The 11205-nt window shown below is 33.8% G+C and overlaps 1 protein-coding gene across 1 annotated transcript; it reads right to left on the bottom strand.

Moving 5' to 3' along the window:
- Nucleotides 1-6061: 6061 nt before the first annotated feature.
- On the bottom strand, nt 6062-9120 carry LOC115715979 (subtilisin-like protease SBT1.3). Its single transcript, XM_030644657.2, has one exon. It carries the CDS (start codon nt 8631-8633, stop codon nt 6303-6305), a length of 2331 nt encoding a protein of 776 aa, XP_030500517.2. The 5' UTR covers nt 8634-9120; the 3' UTR covers nt 6062-6302.
- Nucleotides 9121-11205: the final 2085 nt, after the last annotated feature.

Consider the following 11205-nt stretch of genomic DNA (forward strand, 5'->3'; position numbering starts at 1 on the left):
TTTTCAATTATTATTTAAATTTGAAAATTAAATTCAAATAAATATCGAACAAGTTCCATAATATAATAATGAAAAATTACAAATCAAAGTTGATTTAAATAAAAAATCAACTTTAACTAATTTTCAATTAAATTCAAAAATAAATTTGAATATTAAATGGAACAAATTTGAAAATATCTTGTTTAAGTTGTTTTTAGAAGAATCTTAAAAATCAACTTAAATATCTTTCAAATCAGATTTAATTAAATTAAAATTAAGTTGTAACCACTTAATTTGAAGATATTCCATTTTAAGTTAATATTCGAAAAGATATTAACCTAAAAAATATCTAGAATATTCCATTTTAAGTTAATATTCAAAAAGATATTAACTTAAAAAATATCTAAAGAATCTTAATAACCAATGCCTAAAATTCCTCAACTTAATTTTGAAATTATAAATCCAAAAGATATTCAGATTTAAGTTGGTTAGTTGTAGATAACTAAATATCAACTTAAATAGGAATATTTAATGAAAATTTTAAATTAAGCTTCAGAAAGAATCTAGATGGTTATAATTCTATATTTAATTAAATACAAGAAAATACATATAGTTTAGCTTAGAATATAAAATTCTTTAAACTATGATTTTCTAAATTAATTTCAAAATAAATGAAATTAATTATGTTGCTAATCAATTTTAATCAGGTTAAACTAGTGTAATTAACCTAGTACAGTCATTCAAATCAGGCAAATGGGCCTTCACAATTGGGGTGGTTCATGTGAGGGGGTGCTGGGTTCAGTATGTCGTACCCATTTCTATGGCTCCCAACTCTCACACAAGGCCCAAAAGAGAGGAATTTAACCTTAATAAGAACAACTGTTATTAATTGAATAGGCCCAAAAACTAAATGGGCCTAAATAAATTCTATCAAGAACTATGATAATTTATTTTAGCAACAACAACCTATATGCATCTATAATAAAATTAAACACATAGGCTCACACAGGCACTTTGGATGGGTCCTATCATGTTGCTAGGTCATACACAGATGAAAGAAGTTTGTAAATATACCTGTTACAAATTATTATTTTGACCAAGGGAGCCATCAGATCATTAGATCTGCCAAAAAGAAACCATGGCTATTTGCAATCAAGTAATAAAAGGTTTTGAAAACTTACACACAAGCTAAAACACATACTCCTGGAACAAGGTTAGTTGGATAGTTGGATGTAGGATTTATTTAATTTTAAATTAAATAATTAATTTCGAAAATAATTAATTAAATAAATAAAAAAAATTAAAAAAAAAATCGAAATTTAATTAAATATTTAAATTTAAAATTAAACCTACAATTTTGAAAAATTAGGTTTCAACCAACCTAAATATCATTTCAAAAATTTTGCTAACTACTTTTAAATTTTAAATGTTATTTTATAAATAAAAATTAAATAAAAAATTAGAAAAGATAAATGAATATCTTTTCCAAATTTTAAATGTAATTTAAATAAATAAAATAACAAAATTTAAAAAAATAGCAAAATATCTTATATCATTTAAAAATTACATGATTATAGTTATCTTATTTGAAATTTAAATAAGGTCAAATTATTAAAAAAAATTTAATTTAAAATATTTTAAATCTGACCTTAAATTTAAAAATAAGATAAGATATAATCAAATTTTAAAATAAGATAGATTATTAAGCAAAAAGATAGATACTAACTATTTTCAAATTCAAATTACACTAATATCTTGAATTAAATTTAAAAAATATTAAATTAATTCAAAATAATAATTAGAATTGAATTAGGAATAGTAATAGTATAAATACAGAACTATACAAAAAATCGGAAGTTAATTTCATGAAAAAGCATCAAAAAACGAAGAAAAACGAAAAAATTGTGAGCTGTACGGACAGTTTTCGCGATCGCAGGAAAATTTCAGCACAACCTCGATTTTTTCGAATCTTCAAAAATCATAACTAATTCAAATTAAATCGAAATTGAGTTCTGTAAAAAAGTAACTTGCTTAATTTTTTCCGTACTATCTAATAAAAATAATTTCAGAAATAGAATCGCAATTATTTTTCATGAAAATTCACAAACATCAATCAATCATCAAATAACACTCAATACAACATGATACCATCCAAAAACAAACAAACAATCGTTTTAAAGTCCAAATTTCTTGCAAGTAAATCAATTACCATGGCTCTGAGGCTAGTTGTTGGAATTTATTTTACCAGGATCTTAGATCTACTCACAAGTATGTTTATTAACATCCTAAATATGAACTTTCTAAAACGATAAATTAAACACATATAAAGTTTAAGAAACCTTACATTGGGTGCAGCGGAATTAAATGACTCCTTTCGTTCAGATCTCTAACCCTTGTATCCTTTCTGTAGCAGAGTATTATCAAGATCTGAACCTGGATCTCTTTCTCTGAATCCTTGATGCTGAATCTCCTTTGCTGATGATCTTTCTTCACGATCTTCCTCACTATGATTGAGGTATTGCTTGCTGTGTGTGGGAACTACTCTAATCACTAGGGTAAGTTCGAAATTCAAAGGAAGAAGAGAGAGAGTGAGTGGCGGCTAGGGAAGAGAGATAGGAGGCTCAGGTTTTTCTGATTCAGAAAGTGTAATTTTCCTGAAGCCTTCACTATCTATTTATAGCATTCCCCTAGGGTTAGGTTTGAATTATTTGGCATTAAAATAATGAAAATATCAACTTAAAAAGCCTACAAAGGTGGCCGGCCATGGCTTAGTGGATTGGGCCTTGCTTTTTGCAATTTTGCAATTTTAACACCTTTTGTATCTGATTTTCTCAAAAATGCCAATTTCCTAATTCGACAATTTAAATGCCAATTCTAACTATTTAATAACTATAAATAATTATTAAATAATATTGTCATTTATCATATTTATTAATTGAACCATACAAAGTATCATAATTAACAAATATGCCCCTATTAACTCTTTCTTTACAATTTCGCCCTTACTTAGTGAAAATTTCACAAATACACATAGTCTAACTTGTGAGTTATAATTGATTAATCAAAACCAATTACATGAGTCTTACAAACAATATTATCTCAACTAGTGCAGGGACCATGGGTCTATATAACCGAGCTTCCAATAAGTAGATCAAGAATTTAGCACTAAAATTCCCTAACTTATTAATTCTTCGTTGAATCCACGCATAGAACTTAGAATTGCACTCTCAGTATATAGAATGCTCTATATGTTCCACCATATAGACACATCATTAGTTATCCATTGTTATAATCCTAATTTGATCAATGATCCTCTATATGAATGATCTACACTGTAAAGGGATTAGATTACCGTAACACCCTACTATGTATTTTATCCTTAAAACACTTGACCCCGTATAAATGATATTTCGGCTTATGTGAAATGAGATCTCCACCATTTATTTTCGTTTGGTCAAGCTCGAAGGAGATCATCCTTTGCTTACTATTCGCTAGATAGAAGCTATAGATTCCATGTTTATGCTAGTGCTCCCACTCAATTGCACTACCGTGTTCCCAAAATGTACGTATCACCCTGACCTAAACGTAGGCTTAACTAACAAATCAAAGAACACGAATAGCCTTTCAAGATTGAGCCTAATCATAACAAGATTAAGATCATTTGATCTAGGATCAACTTGGCGATATTGACTTGAATAGATTTTACGGTAAGTTTAATTAAATCTAAGTCAAAGTTCAATATCGGTCCCTTCCGATGCATACTCCATGCATCCAACCTGAGCTTTACTTTAACCAATGTTGTGGAAAGAACATAGTATTTCTCTAAATACAAGTAAACTCTTGTTGTAGATTATCATATCAGTAAAACCCTGTGTCTGATAAATCTAGGAAACTTTATTCACATAGTCATGTTTACTTTCCAATGTGATGACAGCACAATAAACATGATCAAGTATGTGAAAAAGGTTTAAGATGAATTTATAAATCAAATAGACAAGCAATTGATAAAGTGAACCAAAACATACACAAATGAATGAAAAATACTTCTGTTTCTTTATTGATGTTGAATAAAATAGATTACATTGAAATGGAGTTTTATTTAGGGCATAAAACCTAACACATACAATATGCTCTATATAAGTCTGAGAGTGCAATTCTAAGTTCTAAGAGTGGATTCAACGAAGAATTAATAAGTAGGAATTTACTTGGTAAATTTGGTTCACTTATTGGAAGCTCAGCATATAGATCCATGGTCCCCATTCTAGTTGAGAACATTCTGCTTGTAAGACTCATTAATTGATTCGTGATTGATCAATTATAATTCTAAAGTTAGACTATGTCTAATTTGTGAATTTTCACTAAGCATGGGTGAAATTGTAAAGAAAAGAGTTTTTAGGTTTATTTATTTATTAATGGACTTTATATGTCTAATTAATAATTAAATTAAATGACAATATTATTTAATAATCTATTTTAGTTATTAAATAATTAGTTTTGACATTTAAAAGGTTAGAATTGGAAAATTGGCGTTTTTGAGAAAATAGAGATAAAATTTGATAAAACTGCAAAATCAAGTGGCGCCCACTACAACACCATGGTCGGCCACTAATTGAGGTTTTTAAATTAATATTTTCATTATTTTAATGCCAAATAATTCCTAACCTAAACCTAGTAGTTGCCTATAAATAGAAAGTGATGGCTCAGTCAAATAACATGCTTTTAGTAATCTGACAGAAATTTCTCTCTTCAGAAAAACTGAGCCTTCCCCACTTTCTATACCTGGCCGAAACCCTCTCTTATCTTTTCTCCTTCATCTATTTCGACCCTAGTGAAAGAGTAAGTGCCCACACACAGCAAGCAGTAACTCAATCATAGATTGGAAGACTGTGAAGGATCAAACTTGAAGAAGAAGGACATTCGGGCTCAGATCTTGATTATACTCTGCTACAGAAAGGATACAAGGGTTAGAGATCTGAGTGGAAGGAGACATTAATTTCGCTGCATCAATGTAAGGTTTTCTTAACTTTATATGTGTTTAATTTATCGTTTTAGAAAATTCATATTTAGGGTGTTTAAACAACATACATGTGAGTAGATCTAAGATCCTGGTAAAATAAATTTCCAACATAAACACATATGGAAACTTCTGCCTTGGTACAAAAAAATTTCAAACTTGGGAGAAGGATCTATGTTTGATGTGTTACTGGCTGTTGAGCAGCGTGTTTACAGGTCTGAGTTTGAAGATACCATTAAAGTTCTTTGGTCTATATGGGAGAATCGAAACCGAAAGTGGAATCAACTCCCAAGTATGAATGGACAGCAGCTGCTCAATTGGGTTTTCAATGCCTATCCGAAGGTAACTACAGTTGATCCCATGGTTGTCCAAAAGAAGGCTGATGCTCCCCCCAATCTGAAGCATTGGATTCCTCCTGAAAGTGGGTGCATTTGTGTAAACAGTGATGCAACAATCAAAGACAATGCTGTTGGTGTGGGGCTCGGGTTCATCTGGAGAAAAGCCAATGGCCAACTTCTCTAAGCTGGGATGATTTATATGCCCAGCCTTTGCTCTATAAAGATGGCTGAAGCTTGGGCTCTGCTGGAAGCTCTGAAGAAGCCTCCTGCGGCAGATACATCTCAGATTGCAGTCCAAACGGATTGCAGGTTGTTGGTGGAAGAAATTAAAGGTCAGGGAAACAGCCTCACAGTCGAAAGTAATATCATTCACAAGATCCACATGGTGCTGGAAACATTTAATAGTGTCAATATTTCTCATGTAAAAAGAACCAATAATGAATGTGCAAATTTGTTAGCTAGGAAATGCCTAGTTGATAAAACTACCCAATTTTTTGACAATTCTTTTCCGAATTGGTTAGCCAATTTTTGTAAGGCTGATCATCCGATTGTGGTGTAGTCCGATTTTGGTTCTAATAAATTCTGTTTCAAAAAAAAAAAAAAAAAAAAAAAAAAAAAAAAAAAACTCCCTTTATAAAAACAAAATAGAATAAAATTATTTCGTGTCCCCAATACTGTCAATACTTACATCTGCAGCCTAAAAATGTTGGAACCCAATGAATCAATATAATTTTGCATACAGAATAACGAATTTCATCTTTTATAATTGATCTGATTTGTTTGAAAAAGAAAAGAAAAAAACAGTGACAAGAGAATGTTTATTCTACGTTTCTTCTAGTAGTGAACTCAAAAGAAAATAAGAAAAAAAAAAATAAAAGGTTAAACAGAGCAAATTGATCACAATTTCATCACGATTATGCTTCTCCTATTTGTAGCGCAAAACATACCATCGAGAGCATACGACGGCGTTTTCACATCGGAAGTCGCCACATAAGCACAATTGGGCTTCTCACCTTGTGGACACCATTCTTCCATACCAAAGCTCCAAACTCCAGCTCAGTTTGCCGTGATTTCTTCTTAAACGTGACCTTGTACGACAACTTCTGACCGACCTTGGTGAAGTTCAGAGACCGAGGCACAACATTAACAGATACACCTTTAAACGGCGAAACCGAAAGGTGGTAACTCGAAACCGGAGAACCCACATTGGTCACTGTTCGGCGAACACTAAGAACAGAAATGTTTGTTTTATCCGGGAACACAACTGAGATAGCAGGGTAGTTCAAGTCCGCTGGACCGGCGAGAGTGTGTCGACAAGTTCTGTTGGAGTACTTGGCGAAAACCTTTAACTGGGTTGGAGATAGATTCTGAGTACAAAGGAAATCAAAGTAGTCCTGAGGCTCTATGTCGTAGACCAAACCCGGGTCAAGTGCTTTTCTCGGGTTTACATGACCCGCTCCGTGGTCAAAAGGGCTGGAAGGAATCGTCGAGGAGGCGTCTCTAAGGGGGTGGAGAGTGTTGTCGTGAACATAAGCAGTGGTCATAAGAGCTGATTTAATGGCGGCCGGGCTCCATTCGGGGTGTCTAGCTTTAAGCAGAGCAGCAATACCACTCACGTGAGGACAGGACATTGATGTACCAGACAAGATGTTGAATTTCACTCTTCTACGATCCGTTGGTAAACTTGATGGACCCAAATCCCCTGTCCAAGCGGCGAGGATGTTGACTCCTGGAGCTACCAAATCAGGTTTGAGAATCTCAAACGTGAGGAAATTAGGTCCTCTTGATGAAAACGCTGCCACCACAGGAGATGGTCTAATCCCCACGCGAGTTCCCAAAAATGCTATGTTAGCTGTGGCTTTGGGGTTAGCTAAAGCGTAACGCTTTACAATTTTGGCCTCGTTTTCACCGACGGCCGCTGCAGGAAGAAGATGGGAATCCGCCACCAATTCCTCGCCGTTTGCACCCGTGTTTGTCAGAATCATTCCGACTCCTCCAGCGTCTTTGACAACCTGACCCTTCTGAACTCGAGGGCTAATTCCACGGTCGCATATCACAATTTTTCCTGCAACTTTACGCCTTTCTAAGGTCCCTTCCAAGCATAACGATCCCGGATCAGGGACGGTCGAGTTGTTTCCCATATAAATAATCGGGTACTGTTTGTTTTGAAGTGTTCTTCGACCTTTGTAGAGGGAAACTCCGGATAGAATTTTTCCATTTCCTAGCTTAACAGTTGCAGGAAAATCTCTATCCATGGTGCTAGCTCCAACAGTGGTTATCCACGGTGACACATTGGTAAGGCTAACCGGGTCGGGTCCTCCGTTACCCGCGGATCCCGAGACAAAAACGCCCATCTCCATAGCCCCAAACGCTGCAACTGATAAACTGTCTCTATAGTAAGATGAGACTCCACCGCCCAGAGATATCGACAAGACGTTGACTCCGTCGGCAACAGCTCTATCGACGGCTGATAGAATATCGGAACTGAAACAACCGCCGACCCAGCAAACTTTATAAGCTGCGATTCTTGCTCCCGGAGCCATTCCCCTTGCTGTGCCGTACGCATAACCCAAAAGGTTTGCTCCTTTGACCGGTGCACCAGCGACGGTAGCGGCAGTGTGAGTCCCATGCCCATCTTGGTCTCTGGGCGATTTGTACTCGTTCTGGCCGTTGATTTTGCCGGTAGCGGATTCGTAACCCCGGTAGAACATTCTAGCGCCCACGATCTTTTTATTGCAGTGGTTTTTAGTAAAACCTCGACCAATCTCGCAAGCTCCTTTCCAGCGAGCTGGAACCGGAGTCATTCCGGTGTCGTTGAAGCTCTCGCTCTCCGGCCAAATCCCGGTATCAAGCACCCCGACAATGACGTCATGGTCAGAGATCTTTTCCGACCAGACCCCCGTGCTGTCCTGTTTTGAATCAAGCCCCAGAAAGAGTGGACTTCGCGTTGTGTGAAGCTCATACTTCTTTTCCGGGAATATGGCCAGCACACCTTCTTCTTTCTCGAGCTTGCTAGCTTCTTCTTCACTTAATCGAGCCGCGACTCCATGAAATACAGTCTGGTAGCTGTATATTATCCTTTGATCTTCATCGGCGTCGGTTTCCTTGTCAATGAGAACCGACTTTACTTTAGAAGAGTACCACTGCAAGTGATCAGAAAATGATTCAGGCATGGCTGACTTGTCTATTTGGACAATATAAGTAGTCTTCTTGGCCATCTGGGTCTCCACGCAAAGTACAAGATTAAAGAGTAAGCAGTTCAGTATTATAAAAACCAACCATTTGACTGAATTTTCAGTCATGTTTAAGCTAAGAAAGATGAGCTTCTAATTCTTTCCTAAACTAATATATATATATATATATATATATATATATATATATATGTATCAAAGAAACAGAGTATAAATGAAAGAAGAGAGGTTTGGGAAACTTTAGTGAGGATTTAGAGTTTAGGCGGTTGAAATATCTCGAAAGGAGCTATATGAGGTGTAGAGTGTGGAGTGTGATTTAAGTTCAGTAGATGAGTGGTGTGGTACCATATTTGCAGGTGTATAATAAAGATGGTTGGTTAGGATCATGAATGCATGTTAATGTTGAATAGAGATAGAGAAAGTTTGTCCGCGGGGCAGGTGGCGGTGGCAGTAAAGTTTGGCCATATTGCTCTGTTTTTGAAGCAGTGTATTCGTGTTAGTTTCATAACCATTGGCTGTGTAAATTGTTTTGTACTTTTACAGCTAGTTTTAGTACTGGAACCACATCCAATTGGACTGAACACACCCAGTATATTACCTTTTTATGGTAATTTTATTCATGGTATAGGTTTTTAAAATCAAGAGCATCCAATAGATGTTTTGTAAGTAAACAAAAATAACTAATTAAAATTATGGAGGAACATTACTTAAACATTTTATTATAAATTTTTAATCAATCTCTCTTACATGTGAAATAGTTTTTTTCATAATATTATTTGTTGTACTTACAATATCATTCTTATACGTTTTTAAATTTTTATAAATAAGTTATAATACTGAAAATAAAGTTTCTAATATTTTAATTTACTATGTGTGTTCAAAAAATTTCAAATCTATTTTCGTTATTTTATTAAAAATTTACAAGAATATGATGTTTTAAGTATAACGAACCCCACCGTGAAAAAAAATATTTCAGCATATGTTTTCAAAGACGAAGGTTGACTAAGAAGTTGCAATAAAGGTTAACGATAGTACTCTTCAAACTTAAATTTCATTTTTCGATAAGCTAAACTTTTCTAATTCTTAACTAAGAAATTTTTTAGCGATTTGTTTAGCTAAATGTAACTATTAAACAAACTCTTTAGCTAAAATTTAGAGCGGGACTTAAAAAAAAAGAACTCCAACTATACAAAAAATGACTCTCTAATTAGGGGTGGCAAAACGGATTTCGACACGGCACACGAACACGAACACGACATGAATTTTACGGGTTAGGATCGGAAAAATTAGACGCGGATCGAAAATGGGTCGACACGACTTGACACGAAATAAAAACATGTCAAACACGACACGACCCGCGTAACACCAATGTGACACGTTTGACACGATTTTTTAAATATAATAAAATAAAAAATTAATATTAATAATATAATTATGTAAAAATATATATTTAGTGATTCAATGCTAAGTTAAAAAATTTTAACTTTAATATTCTTTAACATGAAATTAAAAATATTTTAATATTTTTAATTTTTATTATATATATAACAAACTATATATACATAAATGTATATAAGTTTTCTAATAGAGCTTAAATCTATTATTTTTCTCTACAATTTCAACTTCAATAATAACAAAAGGGTCACATTGGGTCGACATGAACACGACACTATTTTTTACGAGTCGGGTTAGGGTTGACATAATTAGACACGAGTCAAAAAATAGGTCGACACGCTTGACACGAAATATAAAAGCGGGTCACATAAAATATGACACGAACACGACACGATGACACGTTTTGCCACCCTTATCTGTAATGCATAGAAAGCTCTCTAAATATATAGAGCTCTTTACTTTTTTGCTAATATTTTTTAATAGTATTAATCAAAAGTATTATTACTTTTTCATGAGCATGATTAAAGTTACAACAATAAAAATAATTTTCTATTTTAGTATTTTTTAGCTATTTTAGCTTAAAAAAATAGAAAGTATCATTAGAGATACTTTTACTATTTATAAGCTAAAACATTATACAATTTTTTTTTTTTTATCTTTTACTTTTGTCTTTTCTTTAAAAAAATATTTTACTTTATAATTATTATTATATGAAAAGAACTTTTTTATCCATTGATATTTAATTAAAAGTCTAAGTGATGGCCATACAACTTCTTTATCTAAGCCTAAAGCATACTTTGCTAGGTAGTGAGTAGTTGTGTTGGCCTCTCCAGCCACATAGCTAATAGTAGCTTGAGGGAAAGAAGATAACACGCTATTTATATCTGTTACAGAACTTTGTAAATGGATGTTGGTAATGGTAGATTGTTTAAGGTTGTCTACCAAAATCTTACAATCAGTTTCAATGTAATCAATGCTAAGAGAATTCTCAATACACCACTTAAGAGATTGTTGAAAGAGCTTCCATCAGAAGAGGAGAAAAAACCCATGTCCAAGGAAATGACGCAACAGTAAGAATGACTCCATTACAGTCTCGGACTATAAATCCTAGACCCATTTTGCCAGTTTTGAAATCTTGTGCAACATCAATATTTAATTTCAAATGGCTAGTTGATGGCGGATCTCAATGTGGGATAGAAGGACTAGCCAGATGTGCCAAGGAGGATGTGGGGGCCTGAGTATGATGCTGGTATTGTTGTATGTGTTGGATTTCGTGCCCTAAATAAAA

This window comes from Cannabis sativa, chromosome 5 (genome assembly GCF_029168945.1).
Source record: "Cannabis sativa cultivar Pink pepper isolate KNU-18-1 chromosome 5, ASM2916894v1, whole genome shotgun sequence".
NCBI classification, from domain to species: Eukaryota; Viridiplantae; Streptophyta; class Magnoliopsida; order Rosales; family Cannabaceae; genus Cannabis; species Cannabis sativa.

Bases quoted from the DNA above. Each gene is read 5' to 3' on its own strand.
- LOC115715979 (XM_030644657.2), bottom strand. From the start codon at position 8,633: ATGACTGAAAATTCAGTCAAATGGTTGGTTTTTATAATACTGAACTGC.